Consider the following 22,105-nt stretch of genomic DNA (forward strand, 5'->3'; position numbering starts at 1 on the left):
CGCATATTTTTTCGAAACCAATTTTTAACTATTGTAACCTATTGTGACCCTACCTAACCTAACCTTACCGGAAATGGTTCGTGGGGCTATGCGTCAATGGTTGAATTTCCGCTATGAAACATTCCCACATCACACAAAACACCTTCCAGATGTTAGACAATACTACAGGAACTTATTACGGTAAGTAGTTTCTTCTGTAGAAATCTGTCCGAAGGATAGTAAACTAGTACCGAAGCGGAACATGAGAAGATATAGAACATTACAGCCTACTTCTAGGAAACACTAATTATTCAAGTTCATTTGATATTTAAATTTACAACAAGAATATGCGATTATACTACGTTATATTCATTTTCTCATGTAAAAGTCATCTCCATGTATTCAGCTATAGAATAAAAATCATGCTTCAAAAGCATCGATTTTATCTTGTGCTTGAATATGATCAATTTTGGTTCTTTCCTCAAATCTTGTAGTAGTTTATTGGGTATGAATGAAGAATATAGAGAATGCCTCTAATTACGTTAATATTTGGGTAACAGTTTCATACATCGGAGACACATGACATCGTCAGCTGATATGCAGTGTTTCCAAATTTATGAACCTATAAATGCCGCACAAGCTATTCACAAAACGTTTTCAATCGAAAATTGTTTCACAAAGCATTCACAGAAGGTTAGGTTAGGTTCAGTTAGGTTAGGCAAACAGAAAATTGAATTGGGGGGGGGGGGAAACGCTCACACGTCATCTTGTAAAACTACCGCGTGGTTGCTACACTAACACTTATTAACCGAAAAATGATGGTTTTTGGCTAACATTGATCCACAAACCATTCACGGAAGGTTAGGTTCAGTTAGGTTAGGCAAACAGAAAATTAGATTGAAAAAAAAAACTGCTCACACGTCATCTTGTAAAACTACCGCGTGGTTGCTACACTGACAGGGGGTTACATATTTGAATGCATGGAACATTTGATTCACGTAGTCGACGGTAATGATGGCACGAGCTATCGTACAACGGAGATACATGAATGTCGAAAAATACCTTATTTACAGGCCGAATAAGTTGCACGATTTGAAAAAACACTTTTCCCAGCTTCAGAAAGTCCACAAGAACTAAATTCCGTAAGTACTTTCTCGTCTTTTCTCCTGTAAATTTCAAGAAATGTGTTTCTGTTATATCTAACTGTTACCTTTTTCAAGAGAAATATCTTACCGACGCAAAATTGCCATTGCTTTCATTTGCTTGCCTTACGACAACCGGATGCTGCTTAAGTTTCATGACGTAAGCCCCTGTCAGTGTTTCAACCCCCCCCTTTTTTTTTTTTACTATGCTTGCCTAATGTAACCAAACCTAACCTAACCTTATCGGAAATAGTTCGTGGGACTATCGGTCAGCTACCATGCATAATGGTTCGTGGGGCTATCCGTGAATGGTTCATGGTGCTATCCGCGAATGGTTTGTGGGGCCATCCGTCAGCTACCCATGCATAATGCATAATTTCCACCGGTGACGAACACGATAGTAGGTATTTTTCGGTGCAGAAGGTTGAAACACTGCATACCCACAACATGAGTCAAGATGTACCCGCCATATTGTGTGTTCCCGAAGCGAAGAAAGGAATAAAAAAGAAGCACTCAGAATGTGAAAAATTGTGTTTGTTTTCGTGTAAAAAGCATTATGGCACTTTGAACTATCTTCCGCAATACACAATTGGTAAGTACGAACCGTGCAAAACACAAAATATCCGGTTTTAATGTGTCTCCGATCTATGAAACTGTTACCAATATTTGGTATACTAACTAAATTTGGCCTTCTAATCACGAATCTGTTGTTAAAATGCTGCAGACGTGTGTAAAAAGTTCACGGGTAGCCCCACAAACCATTGACGGATAGCCCCAAAAACCATTCACGGATAGCCCCACGAACCATTTCCGGCAAGGTTAGGTTAGGCAAGCATAGTTAAAATTTTGTTCATAAAACAATGCAAAAAAACTTTTTTTTAAATAAAAAAAAATCTACTTACATCAGCTTTTTTCACGATATCCATACGTGTCCGCGGCATTTTAACAACAGATTCGTGATTAGAAGGCCAAATTTAGTTAGTATACCAAATATTAACGAAATTAGAGACATTCTCTATATTCTACACTTGCTCCGTTTATTGTAGAGATGAATGGAAAATTTAAAGAACCTTTCTTACATAAGTTAAGGCAGCAGTGTTTTATGTAAAGTTTGTCTTTATTTCTTGTGTTTAGGCCATGTATTTCCTCATTTGTAGTAAAGTTGGAAATATTTTGCTTTTCATAAGTTAAGCATTCATAAATGTATATGCAGGGAGAGTTAACACATTAAATTTACGGAAAGAAGTTCTGCATGAATAAGTTTTCTTTACTCCAGCTATGATTCTTATAGCTCTTTTTTGAAGCATAAAAAGGACATTGGAGTGGCCCTTGTTACCCCAAACCATAATCCCGTATCTAAGTAAAGCATCAAAGTTTGTCATATAAAGGCACTTTACAGTTTGGATGCATGAGATGTCTACCATTTCTTGAAGGGCGTAGTACAGTGGGATCCATGAGTATTTGCACTTTAATACTCATGGATCCCACTTTACACACTACTCAAATTTTATTGTAACGTGTTTATGTGTTCTGTATAGCTAAGGTGTTCATCCAGTAGGACACTCAGAAATTTTGAATTTTTCTTGGCTCAAGTTGTGTATTCCCAGGTATTAGATTGAGGCTTATTTGGTTTCTAGTTTGGATTGTAGAAAATGTAATGTAATTTGTTCTCTTGCTGTTGAGGAGTAGATTATTATTTAAAAACCAGTCATCTAATTTGCTTAATACATTTAGTACATTATTAGCCTTAGATTGTAGAGCATCTTTGGAAGTGTTGTTATTATAATATTTGTTTCATCAACATATATTATTACATTTGCTTCAGGTATAACATTTGGTAAATAATTTATGTACATAAGAAACAAAAGAAGACCATGAATGCTTCCCTGAAGGTGCACCCACATGTTACACTTTTCATGGTGAAGTGTTGATGTGTTAAGAATGTGTCTCAGACTTATTCGATATATTGTACTTTCTCCACTTCTCACTTGGACAAAGGGGAAGAGAGATCATGGATGTTGTTGTCAATTTGTGCACACCAGTCTTGCTTCCACAGTGTAGACAGGCATGTAGCAAGGGGGGAGGGCTCGAGGCACCCCCCCCCTGAAAGTTTTCAGTTTACACTAGATAAAATGATGAGGCTTTTTGGTTTCTTGTATGTGTGAAATAAAATAATGTGATAGACACATATCCAAGGTGGGTTCAGGGAGATCAAGTCCACCCCACAGGCAATGTTTCAGTTTACACTAGATAAATTAGGTTTTTGCCTTCCTGAATTATGTGACAATAATTTAAGGAAATAATTAATTATCTATGTTCTATAACCCTATTATTGATAGTAGCACGTATCTAAGGTGGGGATCAGAGGGGCCGAGCACCCCCCCCCCCTTGCAGGGAAATCTTTCAGTTTACACTAGAAAAAAATTAAGTTCTTGGCATCTTAATAATGTGACGATGGAGAGAAGTAATTATCAAGGTAAGAGGGAGAATGTTCTATAACCGTGTTATTGATAATAGCATGTATCCAAGGTGGGGATCAGGGGGTCTAACTCCCCCCCCCCCCAGGGGCATCTTTCAGTTTACAGTAGATAAATTAGGTTTTTTGAATAGTGTAACAATAATTTAAGGAGAGAAATAATTATCAAGGTAAGAGGGAGAATGTTCTATAACCATGTTATTGATAATAGCAATATCCAAGGTGGGGATCACGGGGGGTCGAGCATCCCCCCCTTTCCCCCTGCACATGAGATATTTCAGATTACAATAGATAAATGAGTTTTTTGGCTTTTTGAATAATGTGACAGTAATTATTGAGGCAAGAAGGATAATGTTCTATAACTCTTTTATTAATAATATTGCACGTAATCTTTTGTTGTGCTTTCGTTGTTGTTGTTGTTGCAGTGAGTGCGATCATTGTGTAAAGATTTCATCATTTGGAAGCTGCACAACAAAGCTAGTGCCACAAGTAGGACGATTCATTGTATTATTTATTCTTTGGTTGGAAAGTGCAAAACTGAACATTCTAGAATATAATGAATATAAATACCAGGCTTCAATTTCCAGGTTGATCAGTACAACAGAATCGTTTAGTAATTCGAAAATGATGAGGACTAGTGACATAATTTCCCATAAAGTACCGAAGTCTACTTCTAGTTCCAGTTCGTGTCCAAAGTTGAAGACATTGACGGGTGTGGAACTCTCGGAGCCTCAGTGTAGCGCTAGTTCGGGACATGAGCCGAAGAGTTTAAAGGTCTCCAAAATGAATATTTCAGCAGTACCAGATATTGGAAGGGTTTATTATAAAAAATAAAAAAAAAAAAAGCTGCACAGATCAACTATAAATAGAAGTTTTGAGTGATGATTTATTTGTGCCCAGGCCAAATTTTGTGTATGCAGTCCAAGACTTCCATGGAATAAAAAGGACTTCTATTAAGCCTACTGTGTTCGACACACACTCGAACACTTAACTATCATGAAGCGACAACCGAAAATATAATGAATGTCGAGAAGAGAAAGCAAGAAGATGTTGCATATGTAGACATTTCAGTGGAAATTTCAGGCTCTGTCAGGACCCAAACCAGGGTCTCTGGCATATCGTGCCATCACTCTACTGGCATACCCAGGATTTTCGAGGGGGGGGTGGGGTACGTATACTTTTTTTGGTAGTCAGTCCTCATTTTGCCATCTTTTTCTGCCTTTGACGTTCCTTTTTTTAGGAGTACTGGTCCAAATAGGGGTTAATACCCTCACCAATACACCCTTGGGTATGCCACTGGAGATATATGAGTGAGCATGTTTATCATATTGGGAGACGAAACTTTAGATATGTTGTGAACGGAAGGGTTTTCTGTGTCCATTAATTTTTTCACAACACAGCTGTGTTCGAGAAGACTTCCTTTGTTTTGTGCCAATTTATAACAAGACTGCTGAAGCTGTGACAGAGACAATTTTAAAGACTTGCAGGTGCTTAGGCCAGAATATGAACAATTTGGTGGATTTCAGCGTTGATAGAGCTGCAAACATGGGAGGACAAGACACACCAGTAATGTTCAGGCTCGAATCAGAGAGAAAAAATCTGACATCTGTCTGTGTCCACGTAGCAGCCAATAGTTTGAATCTTACCTTATCGAGTGGATTGTCCATCCCGTGCGTGTGTAACAGCTTTGTAAAAACTCTGAAAGACACCATAGATGTTTTGATGTCAGCTGAGAAGAAACAGACAAACACGTTGTGATAAAAATGGCAGCCTTAAACGGTGGCTACAATATAGGGGACAGTTGATCCCCATTTTTTTGCCTCAGCACTATGGCCTCTTTAATGCTAGGCCTTGTCTACCAAGAGAAAGTAAACTTTCCTTCCCCCCACCTTATTTGGCCACCACTCACCTTAAGCGTGCACTTGTGAGGTAATATCTATACCCCTTAAAAATGTGTTGTTCAGCCCCTCCCCCAAAAGGAATTTCTGGATACGTGCCTGAGTACAGATATTATGCCACTTTAATGGAAAAATGTCCTCCGTATTTCAACAGTTCCTCAAAATGCTACTCTTTTTTAACTGTCAACCAGCTGAAGGATAAATGTCTCCACCTCATAGGCATATGGGATATTGCCTTTTCCCAACCTTGGACAGAAATCAATTGTAGGGGTCAAACATTGAAGTAAATGAATGCAAGACTAGCAGAACCTAAGAGTAACAGAACAAAAGGATATTAAAGATGGAATTAGTTTTCACGTCTTTCTTGCATTATTTCTTCCAGATGGCAAGGAGCAACTACAGAGGGCACAGAGGGGCAATTGCCCCATCAACTTCAAATTTTATACAATTAAAAATGCATTCGTAAAATTTTCTTGCTCGCTTCGTTCGCAATCTCTCCTTTTTATTCAATCTTGTCAACTTCATAGCCGTAGCTAGGGGGCAACATGACCAACCTCATCGGAGATCACAGTTCAACTGATGGTGTTTGTGCCACACAAGTGGTTACAAAGCCACTCACATGACCTGAACGCCACCAGCCATTGGCTGCGGTCCCTGAATCAGATGGCGGCAACTGGCCGTATCTGCTTAATTATTCTCTGAGCATACAAAATTACATGAAAAAGTACAATGCTTATATATAACAGGGACATGACGAACTCTTCAGGACAGGCAATGTACAACAGCCATATTGTCACAGAAGAGCAACACTTTAAAATCCTTTAAATACAGTAAACATACCAGGGTGGCCAGAAATTCCATATAGAAAATTGGTTGTTCTTCTTGCCAGGAATAGGCAAGGATTTCCTCTCCATCGTCGTAGACCGCAGGTATGCTGGAGGGAGTTCCGTCAGTGTACACATACAGTTCAGGCCAAAACACGTGAAATAAGTGGAAAGGTCGAGATTCAATCAACTGCATTCCCTGTAAGGCCCACGGAGGGGCCCCCTGCTAACAAAGCATGCATTAGCGGGTGAGAGGTGAGGTAGTGGCATGCACCCAGGTTAGATAAAAATGGAGAGAACTGGATACGGAGATCTTCTTCCTCTTAAAGTAGGCTACCAAGCGTAATCGCTTGAAACGAAGCATATGCAGAGGTATCTGGCACACTATAACCACGTAGTGTGGTAACACTGTCACCATCCCAGCATCCAAATTCAAGGTGGTTCCCAGGTAAATCACACTGTGTACAGGTGTCAGGGTCGACTTTCCCCAATCTATTGCACAAGGCATGTCAGAAAGCACTGTAAGGAGAACTTGGAGGTTGGCCTCTGAACCCAGGAAAAGCAAGTCGTCATAATACACCAGAAGTTGTCACTGAATGTTGAACAATCTGAATGAGAAAAATTATAAAACAGAATGCCATGGCATCCCATAATTTTTTTTCACCCTATTAAATTAGTACCGTTTTCAATTTGCAAAAGTTTAGATCGAATTACTTTCTTGCTTGCTTCTCTTGCATTTTTTTTTCTGTAATACATTGTAAATTACCAGAGAGAGGGAAGTAAGAGCAACTAAGTACTTCAGACAGTTTCTGCTATAACAGTTTGGTTTGGAGGAAAAGGAGCGCACACATTTCAGAGACAATTTATATCATTTTTGCAGTTGGTTTGTTATGGGGAGGATGAATTGATTATGTCATGTATTTAAATAATATGTTATACACACACACACAAATATACCCCATCAATTCAATAAATGCGAAAAAACTGAAACAGTGAGATAAAGTTAGTTTTTTTTTCCTGACTGAACTTGCATGGCTTTTGCCCCCCTTAATCAGAGTCTGCACATGCCTTTGTCCACCGTTGATTTTCATCATATTTCGCACTTTTTACTAGAAAGGCAGATGTACGAGGGATGATCAATAAAAAAAGGTTACAAAGCCTATTATGGCGTATGTGTTAGACATAGCTGCAAGATCAACACACCTGATGATGGAGGGCACTCAACTCTAGTCCTCGATGTAATCACCTTTTTTGTTCAAGCACTTGTCACAAGGGTAGATGAGGTTTTCCATACCGGTTGCACAGAAATCCATGTCAAGTTCTCGTAGCCACCGTGGGGCAGCTCTTTTGACATCATCACATGTCAGATAATAGTGGCCAGCCAACCAAATGGTAGTCCCAACTCAGCTGATATTGAGCGTAATGTTCTTCTTCTGTCCTCACGAATACACTCATCCACAAGAGCACAGTTCACGTCAGTGGTTGAGGTACTGGGCCTACCGCTGTGTCCAGGGTTGTCATTAACAATACGGTCCGTCCTTCTTTGAAGGCACGACACCACTTCGCTACATGTTGCCTTGAAATTGTCCCCTCTCCATACACCTCCACAATGTGCCTATGAATGTCAGCAGGTGTAGTGTTTTTGGCCCACAGGAACCGCACCACTGCCCTCACTTCTACTCTTGACCAATTTTCTAGCCGAGTCACCATTTTAAATGTCTGCTTCTTGGGTATACATGGTCAGAATCCGAAGTAGTCAAACTCGCAACAAGACAAACATGTTATTAATTTACATAAATTTTCGTTACGTTACAGTGAATAAAACAAAAGTTATATGCTTTGTAACCTTTTTTTCTGATCATTTCCTATTGGAAAATCGGGTTTAATATCATGCAATGTCAATTGGACATTATCTACAGTCTACTATTTCAACCCTCCACTTGTTTTCAGTTCTGTCTCCTTGGCCTTGTACAGTTAATATCTTCATGCATGCATGCACAGTAGATGATATGGGCCACTGTTGCCTATGTGTAAATTCAGTTTGGAGTTGAATGTGTTAACAGATGGGAGTGCAGCTTGCAGTAGAACCAATGTGATTGATTTGGTGTACAAAGTTAATTACTATTTTTTGTGTACTGAAATATACATTTCTGCTGTTTAGTTATTGATAAATAAAAAGTAATTTGTATCTTGTGTTCAGCATTAACATTGTTGTTATTTCAACAGTATTCTAGCACACGTTCCACATTTTATATTAATTTATGACAATTCCAAGATGTAATAAAATGACAGACCCAGGTGTACAAACCATTATTCTAACACCACATTTTGAGAGAGTACCTCTTGTCTCTTCTTCAAGTGAACAAATTTCTTTTTTGCCAGTGGTAGAGATTGACACACCTGTGCTTTTACATCAAAATATGATGTGCTAACCAATTACTCCATGGTGTCTTCCCACAAGGTATTGATGCGTTAAAGTCTCAAGACTTCGTTATTTTCCTCTGCCCAATTATAGCTTATAGGTTTAGTTTAAAGTATGTTATAGTAGGATTATGCCCATTTTAGAGTTCATGTCATGGAGAGTTTGGAGTTGTGAGAAAAGAAAAGGAAATATTATTGTACATTCAATGATGCTTGGAAAGTTATTTTGATTGGTTACAGAAGAAGAGTTAGTTTAAAGTGAAATGTAGATATTGTACAAATAAATTTATATTATTTCATTTTGAATAATTTTGTTACAGCATTACACCTTCAGAGGAGTCTGTGCATCTGTATGTTGATTTTGCTTTGTTAACATACAAATTATAGTTGCTGTTTGTTTTCAGGAAGTTGATTCAATTTTGTATTCACATTAGCAAGACCACAAACAGATAATTGCTTCTTTTCAGGACATAAAATTTCCAGAAAAAAAATTATTGGAATTGACTTTTTTAAAGTTGGCAAGCCTAGGTACATTTGCATCACATCTAACTGCATCTTAAGTGCATAATTATTTGAGTTAAAGGGTCCATTTATTGGATGTCATGTACAGTATATTAGGACAGTTAGGTTTTGTCTTAGCATGTACAGGATTGAAATACTTAGGCCTAGTTGGGTTTGTTTATCTTAACATTTTTTCATTTTGTACTACTATAAAAGTATTGTTATTATTTTACATTAAGATTTGACAAACCTTTGTTCTGCTTCTTAAGTGCTGACCTCCCTGGCAGAGTTGTTAGCACAGCACTACACGATGCCAAGGTTCCCAGGTTCGAATCCTGATGGATGTTCTTTGTAAATGTTCCTTCATCATACCATCATTCATCATTATCTCTGCGATTAGCCAAAAGGGAAAGAATAGTGAAGTAAAATATTCCAAATCAATCAACCAATCTACGTCTTGGGTGTTTTCTCCCTCACAGGTGCTAAAATGAAGTGTTTCTCTTTTTTCACAGGTGCTAAAATGCCCATTGATGAGAATTCAGGAGAAAATAGTGGTGTGAACTTGTTACTCCTGTCATGGGAAGACATCCTCTTTCCACATGTGTTGTCTCTTCTGAGCACCCAGGACTGGTTCAATCTTCGTTGTGTCTCTCGAGGATTCCAGCACCTCGTTGATGAGTTTTTCACCAAAGTCAAGCATGTGAATCTGGCTCCATTTAAAACATTCACACCTCTAGCATTCACTGTAAGTCTATTTCTTGTTTCCTACTTCCTTGAAACCTCATTAAACACACTCAAACACAAACAAATGAATTTAAACCCAACTTGCATATGAATGCCACAAGCTAACAAGCTGTAGAAATTTTAAAATGTCTCTCCCCTTTCCACAATTCCATGTAAGTTTCCTTTTATATATACAGGGTGTACCAGAAGTGACAGTGCAAACTGAAACGGTGAAAAGTGCATGATAGTAGAAACAAAAAGTCTCAGTAAACATGGAGTCACAAACAAACCGTTTGCTAGAAGCGAATGTATTATTACGATCCGCCACTGACTTGATTGTTGTATACATCGTACACTTGTCTCCGTGCTCACCCCAAGGTTTCTTTGTTTAAAACTGAACACTACCGAACATGTAACATATTACGAGGTGCATGTCATAAAAAAGGGCCGATATTTTTTAAAAATCAAGAACATGATAGGAGAAGAAATTTATTGTGATTGATAATCAAGTACATACTTTGGCTATTTTTTGACGTAGTCACCATTATCCTCCAGACATTTCTGATACCGTGGCACAAGCTTCCGTATACCTTCTGCGTAAAAATCTGCCGCCTGACAGTGCAGCCAGTCCAGAACTGATGTCTTGAGCACGTCACTGTCGTTGAAATGCTTCAATGCAAGCCACTTTTTCAGGTGAAGAAAAAGAAAGAAATTGCTGGTGGCAAGGTCGGGGCTGTAAGGGAGATGATTGAATAATTCCCATCGAAATCTTTGAATTGTCTCAACAGTACGAGCAGCTGTGTGTGGTCGAGCGTTGTCATGGATCAGAAAAATTCCAGAGCGTAGCATTCCTCTCCGCCGATTTTGGATGACACGTTCCAAATTATTCAGTGTTTCACAATACACCTCTGCTGGTTCCAAGAATTCCACAAAAATCAGTCCCTTTTGGTCCCAAAACTCGGTTGCCATGATTTTGTGAACTGATGGTGTTTGTTTGAATTTCTTCGCTTTAGGAGAATTAGAATTAGCCGCCATTGCAGTGACTGCTGCTTTAACTCCCCAGTGGCGTACGATATCCACGTTTTATCCCCCGTCACTATGTGAGAAAAGAGGTCATCCCCATCCTCCCCCCAAAGGGGCCAAAAAATCACATTCAGATGTCCATCTTTGCTCTTTGTGAGCATCTTGTCAGCATTTTTGGTACCCACCTCGCACAAAGTTTTTGATACCCCAGGTTGTCAGTCACAATTCGATGCACTGTTTTCACAGACACTTCTGGAAGCTCTTTGGCGAATTCAGATAATATGAACCGGTGATTGGAACACACTTTCTCGTTAACGCGTTCCACCAGATCGTCCGTCTGAACACTAGGCCTTCCGCTAAGCTCATCTTCGTGGTCATTTGAATGCCCTTCCCGAAACTCTCTGCACCATTGCCTGACCTTCCCTTCGCTCATCACTGTCGGTCCATAAATGGCACACAATTCCCGATGGATGTCAGCTGCATTTTGTCCTTTGACATTCAGAAATAGTATGACAGATCTCCCTTCACATTTGGCGGGATTTTGTATTACGGCAGCTATTTCACTTTACTGCTACTCGCATGTACGCAACCCCACTCTGACGATTCTATCTTTGTTGCAAGCACAAAATACTAGGGCATGCTTCTGCGCATGCTCAACTTCATCAGTATTGCCAACCCCGTGTAAAAAATTATTGGCCCTTTTTTTTAAATGCACCTCGTCAATAGTCTGTGGAAAAAAAGCAACAGAATATCTAGTGAGGTGAACCTTTTAATTATGTTATTTGTTACTAAGTAGGACTGTGGCACCTTATACGTGAAAAGCATACGATGTGTACAATCAAGTCAGTGGCAGATCGTAACCATATATTCGCATTTTTCTCACAAACTGTTCGTTTACGAGATTTTCTGCTTCTACTAGCGTGTACTTTTCACAATGTCATTTGTGCTGTCACTTTTGGTACACCCTGTATAGTTTAATGAGGTTTTTCTATTGCTGTTAATGTCTGTCTTTGTATGGAATTTTGGAAACCTTGTCAAGGAGAAAGTAGGTCAAACATTTCTACAGCTTATCAGCATATATGCAAGATTCTGTTTCAGGAAATTACACTTTCATTTCCAAATCATAAAAATACTATTCTGATTAACCGTGGGACTATGGTTCGATATAAGCTCCATCTTGTTCGCTGCACTTTTTGACACTAGATGTAGTGCAAATCCATCCGAGTGACAGGATGATGCATCTGCAAGGAAATCGTGTTCAACCAAGGAGACACTGTATGCTGAAATAGTGGTGCTCAAGTCCAGCCATGTGACCATACACCATACTGTGCATTGCTCTAGAACACAGTGCAGACACCAAATCAATGAAATAGATGACTCAGTGTTGCAACCTGTAACCAAATAAATGCATGAGTGCAGCGAACTAGAGAGGGCTACAGTGGTGCAGGTGTGCTTCGATTTACAGAAATTCCAGAAAGAACCATCGGACAAGAGTTTTCTAAATTCTGATGACTTAGCTGCTCCTAGATGTTATACTTCTCACAGTACTAGCATTCTACGTATCTTTTACATCCATGATTTTTGTATTGTAAAACAAGGTATATTTCAAACAAAAAAGTGCATTAAAAGGAAATGCAAGTGTCATCACATGACTAATGATTAGGGCTTGGGTATTGATGACCTACAAATCTCAAAAAATGACCTTAAAACTATTTAAAAATGACGTAAAGTGGTAAAAAATTACCTAGAAAAATAGTTTTTGCTTTCGCGTATTATTAGAGTTGTTGAATAATTAGATAAATCCCGTTGTTTGGTGGTTTGAACTACCAAAGCAAAGGAAAAGAAGCAATTAAGTGCTAATGTATTTTTCTTTATTTTTATTTCAAGTTTACATAAAATTCAAAACAAGTTTTTTTTTTCTGTATAAGTCATTCACCACTTTTCAGAGCAGACGTTGTACAATATAGCAGTCCGTCAACATTTGAAAATAAAGTTGTGTTTCGCGTACATCCGATTGTAATTAAAACCACAGATTAATGTGATTATAGTGACCAGCAAGGAAGTTTCAAAGTAGGCTTCACACAAAGTATTTTAAATTTGCTGGAGGAAAAATAAATGTACCAGAATTAATTATTTAGTCCATTGCCAAACATTTCAGTTAAAAATAATATTGTGCTTTTGCACATTGAACATATTTTCAATTAATGGCAAACTTGCTAAAATAACCATGTCAGGAATAGCAAATGCATTTAAGATTTACTAAACCAATAGAGGAGAATAAAAATAAACCTCAAAAAATGAAGAAATATGCAATGAAAACAGCAAAAAATACTGAAAAATGACAAAAGGGCCAAAAATTACAAAAGAAAAACAATGTTTTCTGGATCTAACTGAAGGGAAACTGGCTGATGTCAGGTTTAGCCTTGTTTCCAAGGCTCAGAAAAAAAAGAAGATTTGTCATCAACTGCTGAGCCCTTCTAATAATATTATATATTTTAATTGCAGGTACTGACGAGTAACAGCGTTAACATTCGACACTTGAACCTAAGCTACTGCAAGTGGCTGACTGATGACCTTGTAATTCCTGTTTTCCGAAACAACATACACCTCGAGTATGTTAACCTGAACGGATGTCTTGGCCTGTCAAGCACCTGTTTACAACTTTTGGTCACATCATGCAAGGTAGGAGAAAGATGTTAACATAAATTTTACTCCAATTATACATAAGGGTTGGACCAATATCCTATAGGTGCAATATTAAATTATAAGTGTTTGTCACCAGAGTAGATTTTTTCTTACAAAAAGAAACACTGTATTTAGTCATTTTATGAAGAAAAAAAATCAGGGTACATGAATTTAGACTATTACAGACTATTTATGGAACTATCGGATTGGTAAAATTATCAGTACCATATTTACTCATGTATAATGCTCACTTTTATCCAAAATTTTTGCACCCAAAAACTGTGGTTTGTATTATGCACGGAATAATTTGAATAGCCAACATTAAAACCATTTTTCTTGTATGTATGCATTGTTTATATTGTAGAATTATTTCTCTTGAAGTTTACGGTTGTTACAAGGAATGGCAATAAGATGGCCAAACACGATTTGGACATTATCAATTTAAATGCGTGTATGGGTTTGTCAGCTCACATCATCGAGGAGAAGCGTATGATTAAAAAAGAGAAGGGTTTTCAAAAGAGTGACGGGAAACATTGATTTGAATTTCTGGGAAGCTTTGTCCATTGCAGAAGAACACTGGAATAAATTAGATAATGAAAATTGTAACATGGACCCACTATGGAGTTTACTTTTTCACAAGTGGAGTAAGCCACCATATTTGAAATTCAATGTAACTGAAAACATCAGGAATCTCTGTGAAAGGTGTCGTCACCTTGTAATCAGGGGGTTCCAGGTTCGATACCCGGTGGAAGCACATAGTGGTTCAGATCCCACGATAAACTGTAGATCCAGTCCCAATTAGCCATATTGTGCATAAAGTGGACTTAGAACACCAACTCAATCAATCAATCTCTGCAAAAGGGATGATGATTTTGAATTGCCTGATGGTATTGGAGATTCGTAATTTTCAAAAAATGTGATAAAAGATTTTCATCTTAATAATAAAACAGACTGCTTCTTTCACAGTTAAGTTGCTACATTCCAACAATGTAACATTGACAAGATCCATCATGTAACTGATTCTTTTTTAATGATTTGTAACAATCGTTATAATTGTATTTTTAATCAAACTGAAAATAAATGTCTGATGAAGGGAGTGTGTTTTCTCCTGAAATGTCACAACAAAAAAAACTGTGTTTTTGTGCTTATAACAACTGTAGACTACAAGAGAAATAATTAAAACCGTGCATGTTTTCCCTATGTCACTGCGTATAACATGTACGAGGGTTGCTGGAAAAGTTTATGCAAACTACCACCAACAGTGGTGCTAGTGTCCCGCTATTATAATAATCGGAAGAATATACTTTTTTTTTATGTTTAAATTATCTTTGATTGTTTGTTTAAGCCTATTTGTTTATTTTTCACACCAGTTTGAAGAAGTAGTTTCGTGTGAGAAATGGAAATTTCTTTGTGAACAGTTTCGGACAATGATTTTTTATGATTTCAAATGTTGTTTAACACTGAAACAATGCATCGAGCGACTTCATTTGGCTTTTGGGGATGAAGCACCATCCAATAGAACTGTATACAATTGGTCTTCCGAATTCCAGCATGGTCGCATATTTCTCAGTGATGAATGTCGTGAAGGTCATCCATCCATGTGTGTTGTTGCCAGTAATGTTGATGCTGTGCGTCAAATGATTGAGAGAGATCGTCATGTGATATAACGTGAGATTCAGGCATCCATGAACATTGACATGAAAGCAATACATACGATTTTGCATGGTCACCTGAACGTACGGAAACTTTCAAGCCGTTGGATCCCACACAACTTGACCGAAGCTCAAAAACAGGCTTGTGTAAATTGGTGTAAAGAAATGCCCAAAAAATTCAACCAAGGCAAGTCAAATTTGGTTGTATTACATCGTTACAGTGGACAAAACTTGGATCTATTCATACGAACCCAAAACTAAACAGTAATCCACTGTTTGGGTGTTTCAAAGTGAACCGAAACCAAGAAAAGTTGTTTGTTCGAAGAGTGCTGCCAAGCAAATGATTGCTTGTTTCTTCGGTTATACCGGACATGTGGCAACAATAGCTTTAGAAGATTGAAGGACTGTAAATGCTGAGTGGTATACAACAATTTGTTTGCTAGAGGACATCAATGAAATGCATAAAACAACCCCAAATCGTCACATTATTCTTCACCACGACAACGCCAGTTTCCACTCAGCACACCAAACTTGATTTTTTGTCCAATATAAATGTGAAATTAATGACTCATTGTCCGCACTCACCTTATTTATGACCTAATGACTTATTTTTGTTCCCAGACATGAAAAGATACGTGGTGAGCGATTTGTGTCGCCTGAAGCAGCTGTTGATGCATTCCGAACAGCAGTTTCTGAGGTATGAGCTTCAGAGTGGAAAAAATGCTTTCAAAATCGGTTTGAGCGTATGCAAAAGTGTATCGATCTTAAGGGTGAATACTTTGAAAAACAATAAAACCATTCCCAGAATTGCACATGTCTTTCATATTGATTGCAGAAACTTTTCCAGCAGCCCTCATATATATCAACAGATGCAAATACAAATTACCAGGTTGGATTTCTTTAGTAATATATATATTTTTAAAAAACACAATAAAAGTGAAATTGCTATTTCCCATGATTTTTCACTTTGTGTCTGAATGTTTTGCGACACGAAGAAAAGGCTGCTGTGCCGTTCGGACAAAATCCAAGCATGCACCACCTGTCACACGGGATGTGTAGTAGCGATATCTGTCTGGTGAGGAATAATAGAAAATATCTTCCTGAGCACTGCAAATGCATAACGTAATTTTGATCTCGCTTTCTTCTTCTACAGAATAAACAATATGGTTACAGAAGTGAAAGCTTTGGGATACTAAACACAGTGGGGGGGAGAGGGAGGAGGTGGTTGCAGGTTGGTGACTCATTGTATACACAGGGTTGCTACTCACCAGGAATTCCTTGAATTCTGGGAATTATACGTGAATTATTGGTCCAGGAATTATCCGTGAATTCTACGTGAATTTTTCTCCGTAGACGTAAAAAATTGCAACTTTTATTAATCCAAATGAATTCATACATTTACAAATGTTCCGAGGCAAGTGTTTCACAGTTTAACTTTTATGTTTATCGAGGATGAAAAAAGGAAGCTGCGAGGAAAATAAAACAGAATTCTCTCAATTCTTTTACTTTGTTGGTGTCCTTTGCGGAACAATCTATCTGCTGACAGAGGGAAGATTATTGCAAAAGAAGATATCTTGAATTTGATTAGATAAATTTGAGTTTGAAATCCTTATACAATTAACAAATTTTCGTAATTAGTATATTCCGTAACATTTGTGACTTGTGTTTGTAGATGTATTTCGAGTCTGACTTTGTAAAATGGCAAATGTAAACTCTGCACCTTAAATTGAATATTTTAAATAGTATCTATAATTTTAATTGAATTGAATTAGAATTATTGGATACATTGGAATCACACAAACCTTTATATTGTTTATATATTTATGGGGGAGGGGGCTGGTGAGAGGGGGTAATATGTAATGTTGAAATAGAGAAAGCATTTGCTTGTACCCTTGATATTTTGGAAAGTTCACCTTGAAAACCGGGAATTATACTTGAATTTTATCATGGCCCTAGAGTGGCCACCTGATACACAAGATGATATTCTCCTCTTGGTCCACATAGCAACAGGTGACTCATTGAATAGGTATGATATCATTCATTCTTGATCAGCATAGCAACAGCTGTATGTCTATTCAGTTGCTATAGTGGAACCACGAGCAAAACAACCTGCGCAGACCCGCGAGTCCTGTGCACCGTACCCCCGCGAGTAGGGGAGGGGGAGAGTTGACCATGCTTCCTTATGGCCCGAGGTGGAGGGAAGAAGGGAAAGCTGCACGGGGACTTTTCGTCCCAAGGTTTTTTTTCCTTGTGGTCGATCTATAATGTCGGCGTATGACAGATGTGTACAACACACCTGATATCGGGCCCCCCTGATGGTGTAGTGCTAAAGCTGTTACCTTCAATCCTGGTGGTTCAGCTCCCATGGTAAACTGTAGGTCCAGTCCTGATTAGCCTCTCTGAGCATAAAATAGACTTGAAAACAAAGTTTGAATTTGACCACGTTCATGTAGAAAGTTGTTTGCATAGTGAAGCATTTCCTTCTTATAACTATTGAATGATTTACAGTATGTTGTGTTATTATGACAGTGTAAGAAATTAAAGAATATAGGCTCATAATGTTGACGTTTATGATTAATTACAGGAGTTGAAAACCTTGCTTCTGCAGAACTGTCACTGGGTGACTGTAACAAGTATTGACTCCTTCGTGTTGTATCAAGATAACCTGGAAGAAGTTGATCTCACGTCTTGCTGGGAACTTGGAGATGCAAGCATTGTCCCTTTTGTGCAGAAGTTTGCCAGGTAATATGCATTAACTTTGTTTGTATATGTGCACAGGTATATTTGTGATGGCTGGAACTTAGGGCATGTAAGGGTGACCTTCTGAGAAGGCACCAAAAAGGAGCGGCAGAGCCAGACTTTCTGGTGCGAGTAGGCCGCTGTATGGCTGTTGAAAGATTTGGGTGGGCTGCATCCTCCTCCAATAATAATAATAATAATTTGACATTGTAATTCAGGGTGTCTATCAGTCAAGAAAATTAACATGAAGGTCAAGAATGTTTGTTATTTTTTACAGTATAGTGAATTTACATTGTTATATACACTACCGACAATAAGTTTAAGACCACCGGTAAAAAGTGCCAAAAATCAGTAGAAATGAATGTATTTCGTAATTAATGTACAAGAAACAAATGTAAGAATCTGCTTGGCAATGTACAATACAAACATACCGTAGGTACATCCACTATACATACTAACGTCATCTCATATTTTGCTTTCATCAATATGTCCGCCATGGGCCTTAATGACAGCAGCGCAAATACTACAATAGTTTGTCCAGATAGGACGGTTGAATGTTACGCCAGGCACCATTGATGAATTCCCATAGCTGTTGAGTGTTGCTGGGTAACTTCTTCCTGATGTCCCTATCGATTTGGTCCCATAGCAGTTCAATTGGTGAATGATCAGCAGACTGTGGTGGCCACGTCATGAGAACTAATGCCCCTGCTGTTGCCTTACGTTCCAAATACCGCGTGCACAATTTGGATGTATGTTTGGGATCATTATCTTGTTGAAAAATAAACCCATTACCAACAAGACGACGGCCAGAGGGGATGGCATGGTGCACCAATATCTGATGATACCCTTCTTTTACCAATGTTCCCTGAATTCTATGAAGGTCCCCCATCTGGTTTCCGGCAAAACATCCCCACACCATTACACTTCCACTCCCATGTTTCACTGTGGGAACAAGACACTCTTCTTTCATTCTCTCGCCGACCTTTCGACGCACAAAGGTTCGCCTATTGCTGCCAAATAATTCATATTTGGATTCGTCGGTCCAGAGTACCCGTTTCCAGTTATCCACAGTCCAACCTTGGTGCATTTTAGCCCAGGCCAATCGTTTCGTCTTGTTCACACGTCGTAACAATGGCTTTCTAGCAGCTACTCTGCCATGCAGCCCTTCTTCACACAACCTATTCTTCACCATTGACACAGACACAGGCGTCACTCTGCTGTTATTCAGGGAAGCAGCGATGGCTGGTGCTGTTAGGCGCCTGTTCCGTTTGCTAGTTACTGCAATATATATATCGTCAGCTGCAGACATTACACGAGCTCTTCCACTACGTTCACGGTCAGCATGACTGTTGCTTTTACGGTATCTATCCAATGCACAATGAACAACAGTCTTGGAAATATTCAGTTTTCTTGCTACCTCGCGTTCCGAATAACCTTCATCTTTCAGTGCACATATCACAGCATGCTTTTCAACCAAAAACGCCTGTTCCCCACGATGAGGGGCCATTTCACTCAGCTCCACTTACCTTGTACACCTCACACACAATAATGGGCTCGCAATGTTGCCTGCATGAACAGCAACTAACCCTGAGCCACTGATAAGGATGCGCATGAGACTGGCTACCGTACTGACCAGTTTCACGCACACAGCTGCAATGTTGCCAGCTTCAGCAACGTTTTTGTCACTTTCCATTTTGCCAACCACATGCTACACATTCGGAAAAAAGTTGGTTTCGCATCTTGCGAGGTTCAAACTAGACTACATTGCATTTTCCATGTGTATCATCGGCATGTCTTTCTTGGACAGGAACCGTTGGTTCCATACAACACTCCATACTGATTTTTTGGCCTTTTCTCATGGTGATCTTAAACTTTTTGTCGGTAGTGTACCTGTGCTGGGATTTGATAAAATTGAATATTTGGAAATCTAAAATTGTATTGAGTTGTGGTTAAGATTTTTTTGCTTTGTTTCTTAACAATTACATTCTTATATGCGTGAAGTTTTGTAAAAAAAATATAAAGTAATGTGGCCATTCCCCCACCCAAGTTAAAGTCTGAAGCATTAGTTTTTATATGCATTACTAATTAAAGCTAATCTAAATCTCTTGTTAAAGTGTAGCTTCAATTTTCATCTTAACTGACCTTGTGGTAGGGGTTTTTCATCAGTGGCGTAGCATGTACATTTTGGGTGGGAACGCGAAGTCCAAAGGATGGGTCGGCCCTTTCTTGCTTAATAACTTACTTATGGTATTAGTCGCCACATGTATTGTTTATTGCCTGAAGTCAGCTGGGTTTTCAATAAAACATCATCCATGCATATTTTAGCTAGAAAATTAGATGCCTCACTATGCCACAAATGTTTTGAACTGGTGTTTTATACCTTTTTTTATACCTTTCTGCATGACGCAAGTCATTAAAAGCCTACCCGAATCACAAGCGCCTCTGCACAACAGTAGACGTCATAGTTGTGGATGATCCAACTACTGATTGATTTGGTTTATTTTACTTCGGTTTTCTACCATTTTTGGTTAATCGCGAATATGAATATGAGTGATGATATTGATGAAGGGACACTGACAAAGAACACCCGTGCTCACACCGGGATTCGAATCAGGGGCCTCTGTCGCAATACACTCTGACACAGAGGTAGGCGGATGATCAAACTATCGTACACATTACTAACGTAACAGTGCCGATTAGTAATTCAGACCACTGTTTATTACATCTTGAGAATGTTGATAAACATTTTAAAGTAATTTTGTCCAGAGACCATTCGATGTTAAGAGTTTTCAAATGAATGCTAAACATTTCCATTGACACAATATTAGGCAGTTAGATACTAACAATATAATAATAAAAAGAATAGTTTTGCGGGTTAAGTGGTAGAGCAGCCACAGGCTGAACTTCTGCCATGAGGACTTCACCAACTTATTTGACAAAACCTGTGTTGATTATTTACTTTTTAATGCACATCGCTGTTCGTGCGATAAATTATACAATGCAATGATCAGGTCATTAAGAAATGGTATATTTGAGTTTGATAAAATTACGTCAGTCAATATTGCATATTGTAACATCACATAGCACAAGTGGCATGAGTGTGAAGAACCTGGTAGGAATTCTACCGCTGTCGCCTGCTTCAGAAGGCAGGAAGGGTCACGTAAACCAATCACCGTAGCCCTCTACTCCGTACGCTGGCGTACGAGAGAGCATTTGCGCACGTGCTGTAGAGATCCCAGCTCTCCCTCCAGATAGACAGCAAGGAATATAGAGTCCTTTACGCCGAACCTGCCCGGCGTCCGGCCAGGAAAGAAAATGCTAGAACGAATGTTGTTAGTGGAGCGTTGCAAGCGGATCGCAAAAAATAGCTATTATAATGCCATGAAGGTCAAACATATATGAAATTAGTCACGTTTTACTTTATATTTACAGCATTTATGCATTTTTGAAATTTTAAATCTGTGAACGCCGGGTGTACGGGCATACTATAATGCTATGCCACTGTTTTTCATTGAATAAAAATATATATTTTCTTAATTTTAAACTGTACGTAGAATCCCGCCATCGTACTAACTGGTGTACAATCACAGCTCAGAACGGTTATTATGACAAAATCCTGTTTCCCTGTTGACTGCTTTGGGGAGTAGGGCTTTTATTGTTGCTGCTTTTTGACCAAGCACTAGGCCTAATTGGTTGTTTGCCTGTGAGTTCCTTCGCAGCTAAATGCAGCAACAGAGGTCACTGGTATAAAGGCAGTCTCCACGCCAGGTCCTATGCCGTCCTGGGAATAAATAGGGGGTGATTAAAAATATGTTAAGAAAAAGGGGGAAAAGGTCAAGAAAAAGTCATGAAAAGTCAAGAATTTTGAATTTGTTATTGTGGTAGACACACTGTAATTAAGTGATCCAAACAAGAATTTATTATCCAGTAATAGAATGTTTAAATATTGGAGTAGAAACAAATTATACACTTTCAAATGTTGCACTGAAAATGTATTAAATTTTAGGTTCTCTAACATTTCACATGATGATGTATTAATTAA

General features: G+C 38.5%; 1 protein-coding gene across 4 annotated transcripts in view; it reads left to right on the forward strand.

The window, feature by feature from the left end:
- LOC146000441 (uncharacterized) overlaps window positions 1–22,105 on the forward strand; it is a 31,462-nt gene that overhangs the window by 1,227 nt on the left and 8,130 nt on the right. For 3 of the 4 annotated variants that reach the window (XM_083138077.1, XM_083138075.1, XM_083138076.1), the window contains exons 2-4: window positions 9,754–9,986; window positions 13,493–13,669; window positions 17,909–18,066. In XM_083138077.1, coding sequence (XP_082994203.1) covers window positions 9,762–9,986; window positions 13,493–13,669; window positions 17,909–18,066 — 560 coding nt within the window. In that variant the 5' untranslated portion in view covers window positions 9,754–9,761. Of the gene's footprint in view, window positions 1–1,632; window positions 1,714–9,753; window positions 9,987–13,492; window positions 13,670–17,908; window positions 18,067–22,105 lie in introns of those variants that run through there. The other variant, XM_083138078.1, reaches the window with a different exon arrangement.

This window comes from Lepisma saccharinum, chromosome 16 (genome assembly GCF_977018435.1).
Source record: "Lepisma saccharinum chromosome 16, izLepSacc3.1, whole genome shotgun sequence".
NCBI classification, from domain to species: domain Eukaryota; kingdom Metazoa; phylum Arthropoda; class Insecta; order Zygentoma; family Lepismatidae; genus Lepisma; species Lepisma saccharinum.